Source organism: Oncorhynchus masou, chromosome 31, assembly GCF_036934945.1.
Source record: "Oncorhynchus masou masou isolate Uvic2021 chromosome 31, UVic_Omas_1.1, whole genome shotgun sequence".
NCBI lineage: Eukaryota > Metazoa > Chordata > Actinopteri > Salmoniformes > Salmonidae > Oncorhynchus > Oncorhynchus masou.
The window spans coordinates 45994521-46011135 of record NC_088242.1 but is presented as its reverse complement, the minus strand read 5'-3'; the positions used below and the strand labels follow the sequence as shown (position 1 = coordinate 46011135).

General features: G+C 41.2%; 1 protein-coding gene across 2 annotated transcripts in view; it reads left to right on the top strand.

The window, feature by feature from the left end:
* The window catches only part of LOC135524017 (monocarboxylate transporter 6-like), a 40392-nt gene that overhangs the window by 14622 nt on the left and 9155 nt on the right, over nt 1–16615 (top strand). Inside the window, exons 2-3 of one of the 2 annotated variants that reach the window (XM_064951127.1) lie at nt 3368–3822; nt 15551–15694. In XM_064951127.1, coding sequence (XP_064807199.1) covers nt 3462–3822; nt 15551–15694 — 505 coding nt within the window. In that variant the 5' untranslated portion in view covers nt 3368–3461. The remainder of the gene's footprint in view (nt 1–3367; nt 3823–15550; nt 15695–16615) is intronic. The other variant, XM_064951128.1, reaches the window with a different exon arrangement.

Below are 16615 nucleotides of genomic sequence, written 5' to 3'. Positions count from 1 at the left end.
TACTTGCTGTTTCGTTGTTAATTTGTTCTGTCTCAACCAGGATTTCATCATACATGTCAAGCTGTGAAGTTTCAGCTATATCTGATTGTGGCCTTTCTTTCACGGTGTGCACTGTCACTGTGTCCGTTGAGGGGAAAAAAGTATTTGATCCCCTGTTGATTTTGTACATTTGCTCACTGACAAAGAAATTATCAGTCTATAATTTTAATGATCGGTTTATTTGAACAGTGAGAGAATAGCGCATGTCAAAAATGTTATAAATTGATTTGCATTTTAATGAGGGAAATAAGTATTTGACCCCCTCTCAATCAGAAAGATTTCTGGCTCCCAGGTGTCTTTTATACAGGTAATGAGCTGAGATTAGGAGCACACTCTTAAAGGGAGTGCTCCTAATCTCAGTTTGTTAACTGTATAAAAGACACCTGTCCACAGAAGCATTCAATCAGATTCCAAACTCTCCACCATGGCCAAGACCAAAGAGGTCTCCAAGGAGACTGATAATTTCTTTGTCAGTGGGCAAATGTACAAAATCAGCAGGGGATCAAATACTTTTTTCCCTCACTGTATAACATTTCATGTTAATCCTATTTCTGACACAGTACAGAGGCTCAGAGAGAATGCCACCAAATCGCTTGTTCACAGCCTCGAGTACTTTTGTAAGTTTTAACCCCATGGTCTGTGTTGACAGTTTTGTTGAGCAGGCGTTTCAATGCCATGACATCTGTGCCATGACATCGTTTCAATACTGCAGACACAGTTGTTAGCTTATTTCCCGAGTCAGTAGTTCGAATGGCGCTAGGAATGTGTTCATGTTTCAAACATGTTTCAAATGCCATTGAAATGGCAGCAGCGGTATGAGAACCAGCACATTCTTGAGCATGCAATGCGGCTTTCCTCCGTATGAAATCCTCGTCCACCCACTGTGCTGTCACTCTGCATGCTCATGGGGCTGACTTCGCTGGTCCCAATGTCAGTGATGCCCAGAGCAAGTAGCTCATAGATGTGCTTTTCAACAATACTGTGTGACTCTGGTAGGGCAACATCTGAAATATAGTACCTACTTGGTAGTGTGTACCGGGGCTCAAGGTGCTCGACCAGTCGGTGAAAGCCAACATCATCCACAACCGAGAACAGTTGATTGTCAAGGGCAATGAATTCCATTATCTTGGCGTTAATGGATTTTGCCTTTGCGTTGTCTCGCTGAAATGTTCTTACTCTTTCAAATGACTGCTTGACTTTAACTTGTTTTGTTGTTGGAAGTGTGCGCTTAGTATTTTTCTGCTTTTGTTCTTTGTAGTGCTTTATTTTTTGTGGCGTCATTACGTCATCCACCTACGTTATAGGTATGCATGCCAGCTTTGACATCGGTTTTGCACATTGGCGTTAAACTAGACATCGGGCCGACGTTGGCATTTTTAGCTAATATTGGCCGATTCCGATATACGTCACCGATATATCGCGCATCCCTAGTATAGACGTGACTCAACAAAATACATAATCAGAATAATACAGTTTGGCTACCTTTTCTTAAAAATCCATCAACTCCCCCAAACATGATGATGTTGTACCTTTCAATAAAATAAAACAAGGAGAACTCGCAAAATAATTATTCAATAAAACCGTTTAATATGCTCTATCTTATCAAAAAAGCATGTACCAGAAAAATAAAAAAAATCAGGTTACCTGATTAGTTTATGATTGGTGTCCGTCTGTACCAAGGAAAAGGGGCTTTGCACTGAATAACTTTGTCGCACTACACATCCAAGCCTGGCAAGGTGAGACAGGATCTCAGCTGCATCCACATGATGTATTGACACTCTCAAATCTCCACCACTGAACATGGAAGCCCATTGACACCAACTGTCCCTTGACCATATGATAGCCAGCATTTGGCATCTGGGATTTGATGGATGTCAGTGTTGTTGAGCTCTTCATCACAAATAGTACTGTATAACCCCCACAGGTAAACCATAATTCATGCCTTCTAAATATGGTACACTTGGAGACCCCCAATAACTCTGCAATGCATGGTACTGGAAGCTAAGTTTTGAGCATATTCTTCACTTCTTTTTGAATGACAAGTTTTGGGCTGCCTGTTACCCCAACAACTGCCTCAACTGAATTGATGTCGTTGGGTGAGCCTCAATTTCAGCTTTGACAAGATTTGATTAATCTCTCAAAGTCTCTGTGGTCATTGGAGGGAAATCAACCTGATCGGCAAAGGATTCAATGAGGATATGCTCATTATTGAACAGGAATTCCAGATCCAAGGGTTGTATGATAGCATGCTACAACCTGGACTGCAACCTCTCCAGGAGCTGGTCTTTCAGAATGTTCTGACAATAGAAAAACACAATTAGATAAGCATACAGTTCACTTATGTTTTTGTCCAAATATTTACCCTTGTATTTTTGAATAATGTCTTAGAAATGCCTACTGCCTCTAATGGACTGTTTCACTCTATTGCTTAAGTGTTGCTGTATACAGGTTGCATGGCTGTAATGTGCAGTAGGTAGTTAGCTAGCTCGCTAAAACCAAGATGCCACAACTATAGTGTTGCTGAAATGATTACAGCTGTAAATTGGCTTGCTATCTTTAGTTAACGGTATCTGGCTAACCAATGCATGGATGAACTTGGGGGGGGGGGGGGACTTAAATTTGATGATTTTGAAAACCACTCACGAATGTTAGCTACCCAATGCATCTGAATTCACACACTGTTAATTTACCCTAGGTACGGGAACTACAAACCTATCTACGGGTAGTTGGCTAGCCAATGCATGAATGCACGTGGGGGGTGTAATTAACGTCATAGCGATGAACAAGATCATAACATCACTTCATACAAACTGTGAAAGCAAACTTTATAGAACTCGCCTCCCGTCTTCCTCCATCACATCATGTCGTCCAGGTCAGATCTGGTTGTTGCTTGGGATTTGATCGATGGGACAATCCAGCCAATATTGGTTTTGACAGAGGGAATTGATTGGTCAGGATTTAAAGATTCTGCCCTCAATTTTCAAAACACTTTTCCTGCCTTACAAATGTACGACTCTCTTTGTGCGTCACGGTGACATAACTCAAGAGTGTGCGCAGATTCAATCTTTAAGTGTATTTTTAATTCACAGCAGAATATTAATTGTCGTAAATGGAATTGTAATAATTCTGGAAATAAATTATCCTTGCAAAATTTATGAAATGTGTTCAAGTAAAGTTTGCGATAGTTGTTACATTTATTCACAAATCATGATACAAGCTTGCAAAATTAAATTACACATTTGCAAATTGTAATTGCAACCACAAAATGAAAATAAAAACTCATAGTTCTGTCATCATTATAATCCCATACCCCTCTCCCCATTCACAGGTGAGAAGGAGAGACATGGTGAGATGGAATATACTAGTGAGTGTCATCCACCCTGGCAAACTACTAGGGCATTGCCTCAGCATCTGAGAAGAGTATGAACCGGAGGAATGGCAACAAGGTGGCAGGGGACTGTGACAGCTTCCAGATGGAGAGCAAGGCCCCGGAGCAGGCACCCAGCATGGAGCAGAAGAATGGCGAGATCATGGACTATGAGGAGGTGGAGAATGGCAAATCTCAACCCATAAACCCTCTGGCTATGGATGGGACCGTCACTGCACCTGATGGGGGTTGGGGCTGGGTGGTGCTGGTGGCCACCATCCTGGTGCTCGCCTTAACTCTGGCCTTCCCCTCCTGCATGGGCATCTTTTACACGGACCTACAAACAGAGTTCCAGGCCAGCAACCAAGAGACCTCCTGGGTGCCTTCTATAATGACATCAGTGCTTCATGCTGGAGGTATTGTAGTAGAGTTACATCCTAGTTTCCATAGATTTCCTTAAGAATTTAAGTAGGATTTTTTTCAGGGTTCTTTTTGCAGTGACACATTCATATACAGTGGGGCAAAAATGTATTTAGTCAGCCACCAATTCTGCAAGTTCTCCCACTTAAAAAGATGAGAGGCCTGTAATTTTCATCATAGGTACACTTCAACTATGACAGACAAAATGAGAAAAAAAATCCTGAAAATCACATTGTAGGATTTTTTAATGAATTTATTTGCAAATTATGGTGGAAAATAAGTATTTGGTCACCTACAAACAAGCAAGATTTCTGGCTCTCACAGACCTGTAACTTCTTCTTCAAGAGGCTCCTCTGTCCTCCACTCGTTACCTGTATTAATGGCACCTGTTTGAACTTGTTATCAGTATAAAAGACACCTGTCCACAACCTCAAACAGTCACACTCCAAACTCCACTATGGCCAAGACCAAAGAGCTGTCAAAGGACACCAGAAACAAAATTGTAGACCTGCACCAGGCTGGGAAGACTGAATCTGCAATAGGTAAGCAGCTTGGTTTTAAGAAATCAACTGTGGGAGCAATTATTAGGAAATGGAAGACATACAAGACCACTGATAATCTCCCTCGATCTGGGGCTCCACGCAAGATCTCACCCCGTGGGGTCAAAATGATCACAAGAACGGTGAGCAAAAATCCCAGAACCACACGGGGGGACCTAGTGAATGACCTGCAGAGAGCTGGGACCAAAGTAACAAAACCTACCATCAGTAACACACTACGCCGCCAGGGACTCAAATCCTGCAGAGCCAGACGTGTCTCGCTGCTTAAGCCAGTACATGTCCAGGCCCGTCTGAAGTTTGCTAGAGAGCATTTGGATGATCCAGAAGAAGATTGGGAGAATGTCATATGGTCAGATGAAACCAAAATATAACTTTTTGGTAAAAACTCAATTCGTCGTGTTTGGGGGACAAAGAATGCTGAGTTGCATCCAAAGAACACCATACCTACTGTGAAGCATGGGGGTGGAAACATCATGCTTTAGGGCTGTTTTTCTGCAAAGGGACCAGGACGACTGATCCGTGGTAAAGGAAAGAATTAATGGGGCCATGTATCGTGAGATTTTGAGTGAAAACCTCCTTCCATCAGCAAGGGCATTGAAGATGAAACGTGGCTGGGTCTTTCAGCATGACAATGATCCCAAACACACCGCCCGTGCTATGGAGGAGTGGCTTTGTAAGAAGACCAAAGGTCCTGGAGTGGCCTAGCCAGTCTCCAGATCTCAACCCCATAGAAAATCTTTGGAGGGAGTTGAAAGTCCATGTTGCCCAGCAACAGCCCCAAAACATCACTGCTCTAGAGGAGATCTGCATGGAGGAATGGGCCAAAATACCAGCAACAGTGTGTGAAAACATTGTGAAGACTTACATTAAACGTTTGACCTCTGTCATTGCCAACAAAGGGTATATAACAAAGTATTGAGAAACTTTTGTTATTGACCAAATACTTATTTTCCACCATAATTTGCAAATAAATTCATAAAAAATCCTACAATGTGATTTTCTGGATTTTTTTCCCTCATTTGTCTGTCATAGTTGAAGTGTACCTATGATGACAATTACAGGCCTCTCATCTTTTTAATTGGGAGAACTTGCACAATTGTGGCTGACTAAATACTTTTTTTGCCCCACTTGCAGGGAAATGTGCTCAAGTAAGTTCAATGATCACTGACAGTAAGTGTAGTACAGTATAAGACTATTAATGTAGGTGTTTCAGTGGCCGAGCCAGTCTAAACATGGTACAGACATCCTAACCCTAACCCTATTTAAAACACTTAAAGCAGAACTTCTAAACCACTCAGCAGACTAGCAGTTCAAAGAGACTCTAAAGGTCCTAAACAGTCATTCTGATTCCCATGTAAAGTTTCCATTTGTGACAAAAATATCACCCATATTAATGCTATTTTTTTGGTTAAAATTATCTCATGGCTAACTACCAGGAAGTTTGAAAAGACAGGGCAGGGAGCTTATGAGCTCGCCTTGACTGACATTTGTTTGAAATGCCTATGTGAAGAAACTTCCAGCAGTTTTGCAGTAAAATCATCTCAAGCTAATTTCTTGTCTCTTCTGATGCGGTTCCCAGCAGCACTGACGGATGTGTTGACATGCCAATTGCTTCAGAGTTTTGAACGACCCTTCCCCCATTTGTTCCATGCTGGCTTTTGACCTAGGCAGCCATTAACTAGCTGACACCAGACACAGAGGAGACATATAAGTATCTTTGCCATAGATGAATAGTGTAAACTGTTATCTATATTTGCTGACACCCTACAGTCAAATTCTGGCACCATTTACAATTGCTATCTAGCTATATAAACTATACCCCTCCGCAATCACACATTCTCCAATGTTGGTTACAAGACGGTACTTATTTAAATTTGGTAAGAGAATATCATGTAACCATTGGTGTATTGGAAGAGATGGCGAATGCACACTGTTAAAAATAAATACAAAATGTAGGCTTAAACACAAAATAAAGGTGTTTATTAATAAAACATCATGGTGCCCAAAAAAATCATAAACGAAAGGTAAAACCAAAACACACGTTTGGCTTCTATTTCAAGGATAATTGCATGTCACATGATCAAGCAAGAATACACATAACATCTATGAGTTCGTGCCTAGTAGAATAGAATGCATGACATAGATTATATACTAAAGCGGACAGAGATATCATCAATTATTGCTTTTACATATACTATGTGAACATTTCCTCAGAATAAACAACACAGGATTGTAAGAGTAGGGAGCTAGAGATACCACTAGATAGCGGTATCGAACACCAAGAACATGCAATATACTGTATATGACATTAGAAAAGCTGCATGTGAGGAAGTGTTTGATAAGGTAATAAACATCTTTATTTTGCATTTAAGCCTCAGTTTTGGATTTATATATTCTTTTGACAGTGTATGGGTCCCCCATCTCTTCCAGTATTCTTATTTGGACTCCTACGCACCTGGAACAGACACTATTTAGTAGTAAGAACCTTTAAAAGAGTGCAGAATGCCTCTTACCATTGGTGTATTAAAATGAGACTTAGGGTGATGTCACCTTATCCTCTTAATAATCCTGCTTGATGAATCCAGTTGTTTGCCACAGGGGAGGGGACCAATAACTTTATGATCAAACTTTGTCAATGTAGAGGCAGTAGTCATTTTTCATACTTTGGTCATCATACTCTGACCTGGTTTCATCAAAATATCATCACATTTCATGGAAAACATGCTTTTGATTGTTCATGACCTTTAAGACCAAGGTGGAGTGTTTGTCCATCAGGAAATATTATATCAGACCATATGGATGATTTTCTTTCCAATATCTTGTATTTGCAGTATTCGTTAGAGAGACAGAGTGGGGCAGCTGATAAATGTGTTTTTATGAGATGTCACTTTGTATTTGTTTCACTCTTGAACGACACTGAACAAAAATCATAAATGCAACATGCAATTTCAACAATTTCAAAGAGTTTAATGAATTACAGTTCATATAAGTAAATCAGTCAATATAAATAAATAAATTGGGCCATAATCTATGGATTTCACATGACTGGGCAGGGGTGCAGCCATGGGTGGGCCTGGGATGGCATAGGCCCACCCATTGGGGAGCCAGGGCCCAACCAATCAGAATTAGTTTTTTCCCCACAAAAGGGGAATATTACAGACAAACACTCCTCAGCACCCCTCCCCCATTCAAAGGAACCTGCAGGTGAAGAAGCCGGATGTGGAGGTCCTGGGCTGGCGTGGCTCCATGTGGTTGTGAGGCAGGTTGGACGTACTGCCAAATTCTCTAAAATAAACATTAAATTCTCTGACAACATCTCTGATGGGCATTCCTGCAGTCAGCATGCCAATTGCACACTCCCTGAAAACTTGAAACATCTGTGGCATTGTGTGACACAACTTCCCATTTTAAAGTGGTCTTTTATTGTCCCCAGCACAAGGTGCACCTGTGTAATGATCATGCCGTTTAATCAGCTTCTTGATATGCCACACCTGTCAGGTGGATGGATTATCAAGTGCAAAGGAGAAATGCTCACGAACAGGGATTTAAACAAATTTGTGCATAAGGAAAATTTCTAGGATGTTTCATTTCAGCTCATGAAACATGGGACCAACACTTTACATGTTGTTTATATTTTTATTCAGTGTATATGACACATGATCATTCATTGTGCAAACATTTGATTTACAGTGAGTGCAGAAGTTTGCTGTCTCAGTGACTAGTCAGATCAGACACACAGTCTTGTATAACTAACCTTGTGGGGGGACAAAATTTAGTCCCATTCAAAATCCTATTTTCCCTAACCTATAAACCTAACCCGTACCTTAACCCTAACCCCAAAACCTAACTTTAACCCTAAACTTAATTCTAATTTTAACCTTAACCCTAAACCCCCTAGAAAGAGCATTTGTGGGGACGAACAAAGTGTCACCAGTTGGTCAAATTTTTGTTTGTTTCTATTCTTGTGGGGACTTCTGGTCCCCACAAGTATAGTTAAACACGGCTGCACACACAAAACCCATGGAAAGTATGAGTATGAGAGTCAACACAGCCCCTGTTTGTTTATTTGATAAGGGAGATTTCAAGGGATTGTGTTTCACCCTTACACACCAATGATGTGTAGCGCCACATGAGCTGCCTTCCTTTGTTCAGTCACAGGGGGTCGGTCTGTTTCTGTGTGGATTTCAAGCCCTTAACATCTGGAAAAATGTGTGTGTGTGTGTGTGTGTGTGTGTGTGTCAACTGCTTCAAAGCAATAACAAAGATTCGCCAGCATATAATTAAGTTGCTGAGTTAGAGGATTAACTTCTGAGCAATGTGTGGAGAAATCAGTAAGCTGTTGGGAAGACTGAATCTGCAATAGGTAAGCAGCTTGGTTTGAAGAAATCAACTGTGGGAGCAATTATTAGGAAATGGAAGACATACAAGACGACTGATAATCTCCCTCGATCTGGGGCTCCACGCAAGATCTCACCCCGTGAGGTCAAAATGATCACAAGAACGGTGAGCAAAAATCCCAGAACCACACGGGGGGACCTAGTGAATGACCTGCAGAGAGCTGGGACCAAAGTAACAAAGCCTACCATTAGTAACACACTACGCCGCCAGGGACTCAAATCCTGCAGTGCCAGACGTGTCCCCCTACTTAAGCCAGTACATGTCCAGGCCCGTCTGAAGTTTGCTAGAGAACATTTGGATGATCCAGAAGATGATTGGGAGAATGTCATATGGTCAGGTGAAACCAAAATGGTAAAAACTCAACTTGTCGTGTTTGGAGGACAAAGAATGCTGAGTTGCATCCAAAGAACATCATACCTACTGTGAAGCATGGGGGTGGAAACATCATGCTTGGGGGCTGTTTTTCTGCAAAGGGACCAGGACGACTGATCCGTGTAAAGGAAAGAATGAATGGGGCCATGTATCGTGAGATTTTGAGTGAAAACCTCCTTCCATCAGCAAAGGCATTGAAGATGAAACGTAGCTGGGTCTTTAAGCATCAGCTGTCAGAGCAGCTTACCGATCACTGTACCTGTACACAGCCAATCTGTAAATAGCACATCCAACTACCTCATCTCCATATTATTACTTACTGGGGTGCAAAAGAGCAAGAGGGTATCTCTACTTGCACATTCATCTATCACTCCAGTAGTAGTGCTAAATTGTAATTATTTTTTGCCTCTATTTAAATTGTTTAACTTGGGTCAAACGTTTTGGGTAGCCTTCTACAAGCTTCCCACAATAAGTTGGGTGAATGTTGGCCCATTCCTCCTGACAGAGCTGGTGTTACTGAGTCAGGTTTGTAGGCCACCTTGCTCGCACACGCTTTTTCAGTTCTGCCTTCAAATTTTCTATACAATTGAGGTCAGGGCTTTGTGATGGCCACTCCAATACCTTGACTTTGTTGTCCTTAAGCCATTTTGCAACAACTATGGAAGTATGCTTTGGGTCATTGTCCATTTGGAAGACCCACTTGCGACCAAGCTTTAACTTCCTGACTTATGTCTTGAGATGTTGCTTCAATATATCCAAATAAATTTCCTACCTCATGATGCCACCTATTTTGTGAAGTGCACCAGTCCCTCCTGCAGCAAAGCATCCCCACAACATGATGCTGCCACCCCCGTCCTTCACGGTTGAGATGGTGTTCTTCAGCGTGCAAGACTCAAATGATGTCAATTAGCCTAACAGAAGCTTCTAAAGCCATTACATAATTTTCTGGAATTTTCCAAGCTGTTTAAAGGCACAGTCAACTTAGTGTATATAAACTTCTGACCCACTGCAATTGTGATTCAGTGAATTACAGTGGGCTCCAAAATTACAATACTTAAAAATATATAAACAATATAATTATAGACAAACTCAAAATACCAACATGTGAGAAATACTTTACTTTATTAATGTTTCAATGGAACCCACCAAAATCATACAATTGTTTAATACAAAATACATTTCACCAAAGTCAAGGTTTCATAATTATTGGCACTCCTTAGTGCAACCATCTCCGGCAAGGATAACAGCATGGAGTCTTTCCCTGTAATGTTTGACAAGGTTAAGGAACACATTTGGAGGGATTTTGGACCATTCCTCTATGCAGATACTTTCAAGATCCTTCACAATCTTGGGTTTGCACTTATCAACTGCCCTCTTCAACTCAGCCCACAGGTTTTCGATTGGATTGAGGTCCGGCGACTGAGATGGCCATGGCAGAACATTGATTTTGTTGCCACAAAACCATTTCTGTGTGGATCTTGAGGTATGTTTTGGGTCATTGTCTTGTTGGAAAGTCCACATACGGCCAAGTCCCAGCCTTCTGGCAGAGGCAACCAGATTGTCAGCCAAAATTGCCTGGTACTTGGTGGAATTCATTATGCCATCAATCTTAACCAGTGCCTCTGGACCTCTGGAAATAAAACAGCCCCAAAACATCACTGACCCACCACCATATTTCACTGTGAGTATGAGGTGCCTCTCCTTGTATGCATCTCTGTTTCGATGCCAAACATGCCGATGCTGTATCTGACCAAAACGTTACATTTTGGTCTCATCTGACCAGAGCACCTTCTTCCGATCATAATTTAAATGACGTTTGGCTAACTCCAAGAGCTTGCGTCTGTGTCTTGGAGTCATTAAGGGCTTTCTTCTGGCAACCCTTCCAAAGAGCCTGCGGTTGTGGAGGTGGCATCTGATGGTGCTTTTTTTAAACCTGGTGACCCCAAGACGCCACCAAGGCCTACAATTCTTTCACAGTGATTCTGGGGTTTTTGTTGCTTCTCTCACTATCCTCCTCCCTATCCTGGGGGGCAAAATGCATTTGCGTCTTCTACCCGTGAGGTTTTCAACTGTTCCATATATTTTGAATTTTCTAATAATTGCCCCGACAGTGCTCAGTGGTATATCCAATCGTTTGTGGATCTTCTTGTAGCCATTACCAGATTTATGAAGGTCTATGACCATCTGTCTCTTTTGAACTGCCAGTTATTTTGTTTTCTTCATGTTGTTGGATGACAGAGGGATATTGCATGTGTGTTACCTCATGTTTATACCCTAGTGTAAAATGAAGTGATATAATGGCTCAAAATAGTTCCTTAACACTTAAACTTAAATAAGTGGAATTTAATTCCTGGTTTAATTTTGGTAGATGTTATTTACAATACATTTACATTTAAGTCATTTAGCAGACGCTCTTATCCAGAGCGACTTACAATAATATTTAAGGGTGCCATTAATTGTGAAACCTTGATTTGGAGACATTGATTTTTCATTTAATCAATAAATTATTTTGTTGGGTTCCATTGAAACATTAATAAAGTACAGTATTTTTCACATGTTGGTATTTTGAGTTTGTCTCTATAATTATATTGTTTATATTTGTTTGAGTATTGTTTGTGCATTGCCAGTCAGGGGTGCCAGTAATTTTGGAGCCCACTGTATAAGTGAAATAATCTGTCTGTAAACAATTGTTGGATAAATGACTTGTGTCTTGCACAAAGTAGATATGCTAACCGACTTGGCAAAACTATAGTTTGTTAACAAGAAATTTGTGGAGTGTTTGAAAAATGAGTTTTAATGACTCCTACCTAAGTGTATGTAAACTTCCTACTTCAACTGTATAACCATAATTACGCATTTCTGTGTAGTAGAGATCAGGGACCCATGATGTAATTTGATTACTGTTATTCTATTACCAGGTGTAAATCCACTTCACTTACTGTATGTAGTTTAATAACCAAAATATACAGTTTGGACACACCTACTCTTTCTTGTGTTTTCTTTATTTTTCTATTGTCTACATTCTACAGCATCAAAACTATGAAATAACACATGTGGAATCATGTAGTAACCAAAAAAGTGTTAAAGATTATTCACAGTAGCCAGCCTTTGCATTGATGTCAGCTTTGCACACTGTTGGCATTCTCTCAACCAGCTTCATGAGATAGTCACCTGGAATGCATTTAAATTAACAGGTGTGCCTTGTTAATTAGTGGAATTTCTTTCCTTCTAAATGCGTTTGAGCCAATCAACAAGGTGGTATGCAAAAGATATAACCCTATTTGGTAAAAGACCAAGTCCATTTTATGGCAAGAACCGCTCAAATAAGCAAAGAGAAACGACAGTCCATCATTACTTTAAGACATGAAGGTCAGTCAATCCGGAAAATGTTCAGAATTTGTCCCAAAAGTTCAGAATTTCTTCAAGTGCAGTTGCAAAAAACCATCAAGCGCTATGATGAAACTGGCTCTCATGAGGACCGCCACAGGGAAGGAAGACCCAGAGTTAACTTTGCTGCAGAGGATAAGTTCATTAGAGTTACTATCCTCAGAAATTGCAGCTCAAATAAATGCTTCAGAGTTCAAGTAACAGACACATCTCAACGTCAACTTTTCAGAGGAGACTGCGGGAATCAGGTCGAATTGCTGCAAAGAAACTACTACTAAAGGACACCAATAAGAAGAAGAAGAGACTTGCTTGGGCCAACAAACACAAGCAATGCACATTATACAGGTGGAAAGTTGTCCTTTGGTCTAGAGTCCAAATTTGAGATTTTTGGTTCCAACCGCCGTGTCTTTATGAGACGCAGAGTAGGTGAACGGTTGATCTCTGCATGTGTGGTTCCCACCGTGAAGCATGGAGGAGGAGGTGTGATAGTGTTAGGGTGCTTTGCTGGTTACACTGTCAGTGAGTTATTTAGAATTCAAGGCACACTTAACCAGCATGGCTACCACAGTATTCTGCAGCGATACGCCATCCCATTTGGTTTTTCGTTTAGTGGGATTATCTTTTGTATTTCAACAGGACAATGACCCAAAACACACCTCCAGGCTGTGTACGGCTATTTGACCAAGAAGGAGAGTGATGGTGCTGCATCAGATGACCTGGCCTCCACAATCACCCGACCTCAACCCAGTTGAGATGGTTTGGAATGAGTTGGACCGCAGAGTGAAGGAAAAGATAACAACAAATGCTCAGCATATGTGGGAACTCCTTCAAGTCCGTTGGAAAAGCATTCCTCAGGAAGCTGGTTGAGAGAATGCCAAGAGTGAGCAAAGCTGTCATCAAGGCAAAGGGTGGCTACTTTGAAGAAAATAGCAAAAATAAAGAACAACCCTTGAATGAGTGGGTGTGTCCAAACTTTTGACTAGTACTGTATTTTGTCTTAATTCGAAGCATATTTAACCATTTTAGGAAAACATTTTCGCATTAAAAACCGAGGGAGATTTGACTGTAATTCCGTTACCAAAGTTTGCACAGTTCTTCCACTAAATTATTTTTTGTACATTTTTCAGTGGATATTTTTAAAAGCTGCCCTTGTGCATAGAGTTGTATGGTTTGTAAAGGGGGAAAAAGCGTTTGTTTGGCATACATTTTAAAGTGACGGCGCGGTGTCAAGGTGTACTTGCCATCTATCTAATCAGTTTTTACTACCTGTTACACTTAAGTTCCCTTTGGTGCACCACATGGCTCGACTAAGTATACCTCTACAATATCTAACTGGGCATCTTACTGAGAACTCCATATTGCTGATATTGCTGCCAATGCTTGTTTAAATACTAATTCCCAACAACTGAACATAGACACATAGCCACAGGAAGTGTGGGTGCTAATGGTGCTGCAGCTTCCCCTGAAAAATTGGAAATGAAAATATCTGAATCTTTAAAAAAAATAAACTTTTAAAAAATATTTTTCACAAGTACTGGGCCTTTACTAGTTATTTTTATTAGCAGACTGATATAGCCATCTGTGGTGCAGGCAAATTCTTTTTTTTTGGTATGTGTATAAAAAAAAGTTTTAAAAATGAAGCAGATGCTGAATATCCCTTTTGAGCATGGTGAAGTTATTAATTAGGCTTTGGATGGTGTATCCAGTCACTATAACGATACAGGCATCCCTTTGAAACCAAGTTGAATGGTTGTCATAGGAGAACTGAGGATGGATCAACAACATTACTCCACAATACTAACCTAAACGGCAGAGTGAAAGGAAGAAAGCCTGTACAGAATAAAAATATTCCAAAACATGCATCCTTCTTGGTGGTAGCTGCATCATGTTATAGGTATGCTTGTCATCGGCAAGGACTAGTGAGTTTTTTTTTTGGATTAAAAAGAAACAGAATACAGCTATAATCATTCCTGGAGGAAATCCTGCTTCAGTCTGCTTTCCAACAGACACTGAGAGACAAATTCCCCTTTCAGCAGAGCAATAACCTAAAACACGAGGCCAGATCTACACTGGAGTTGCTTAGCAAGAAGACATTGAATGTTTCTCAGTGGCCTTGTTACAGTTTTGACTTAAATCGGCTTGAAAATCTATGGCAAGACTTGAAATGGCTTTCTAGCAATGATCAACAATCAACTTGACAGAGCTTGAAGAATTGTAAAAAGAATAATGGGCAAATATTGTACAATCCAGGTGTGCAAAGCTCTTAGAGACTTACCCAAAAAGACTCACAGCTGTAATCATGTTCGAATCATCTAGAAGTAACATAATTGAGTTACACAATACATTTTTTAAATAATTTAAGATGATTTGAACATGCGTGAAAATGCTAATATAGGTACCATTGACTTGCATTGGATTTGTGCCACAAATTCTAAAAAGTTAGCATTTCAAACAGTGGCCAACCAAACCAAAGCATGGGTTGCTGTCATAGCCTGCTTACAGGGTAAGGAAACTTGTGTAATTTTATAATTTGGGTGAACTATCTCATTAACATTGAGGGGGGTCTTCCAACTTGTTTCACCTAATAGCAGTAACACCACAATCTAATGGTCAGAATCTGGTAATATCAGGATGTAGGATGGGACATAAACATAACTTGTTAAGTTTTTCTCTGAACAGGGGGGAAAAAAACATCACCAAATTCACTGGGAATATATTACATAGGATGAAGAAACAATATTCCAGGCTGCAGCTCCAAACTACTAATGAAACACCGAGAACTGATACTATATCCTCGTTGTTGGGGTGGGATTGGCATGAGGGGTGTGGGGGTCCATGGGTGGCTTTTGACCATTCCTTTGGATAACTCATGTCTAATTCATTGTTAGAAAAAAACAGAACAAACTGATATAGTGGGTGTCAATCCTCTTCCGTGTGCTTTTTGAGGTGGAACGACCTACTTTCTTTTAGGTTTTTGTGTGTTTAACCAATAGCATGTCTCCTTTAGGTCCATTCTGCAGTGTATTGGTGGAGAGGTTTGGTTGCCGGGCGACGGTGATGCTGGGCGGGGTCCTGAGTGGGCTTGGAATGGTGGCCAGCTCGTTCACCCACACCATCACTGAGCTCTACGTCACAGCTGGGATTATCACAGGTCACTGCGCTCCCACATACACACACGGAGTCACTCCACATCAGTGGCGGTCGGAGACGTTTAAGATGAGGGAGGACGATTTTTTTTTTTGGAGCATGTCCTATTACAGCATATTGGATGATTGTCATATACAGTGCATTCGTAAAGTTTTCAGACCCCTTCCATTTTTCCACATGTTGTTACATTAGTCTCATTACAATCTATATAAGGTCCCATGGTTGACAGTGCATGTCAGAGCAAAAACCAAGCCATGAGGTCAAAGAAATTGTCCGTAGAGCTCCGAGACAGGATTGTGTCAAGGCACAGATCTAGGGAAGCGTAACAAAAAATGTCCCCAAGAACAGAGTGGCCTCCACCAAATTTGGATCCACCAAGACTCTTCCTAGAGTTGGCCGCCTGGCCAAACTGATCAATCAGGGGAGAAGGGCCTTGGTCAGAGAGGTGACCAAGAACCCGATGGTCACTCTGACAGAGCTCCAGAGTTCCTCTGTGGAGATGGGAGAACCTTCCAGAAGGACAACCATCTCTGCAGCACTCCACCAATCAGGTCTTTATGGTAAAGTAGCCAGACGGTAGCCACTTCTCAGTAAAAGGCACATGACAGCCTGCGTGGAGTTTGCCAAAAGGCACCTAAAGGACTCTGACCGTGAGATACAATATTCCCTGGTCCGATGAAACCAAGATTGAACTCTTTGGCCTGAATGCCAAGAGTCACGTCTAGAGGAAACCTGGCACCATCCCTACGGTGAAGCATGGTGGTGGCAGCATCGGACTTGAACCCGATCTAACATCTCTGGAGAGACCTTAAATAGCTGTGCAGCGACGCTCCCCATCCAACCTGACAGAGCTTGAGAGGATCTGCAGAGAAGAAAGTATGCCAAGATTGTAGCATCATACCCAAGAAGTCTCGAGGCTGTGATC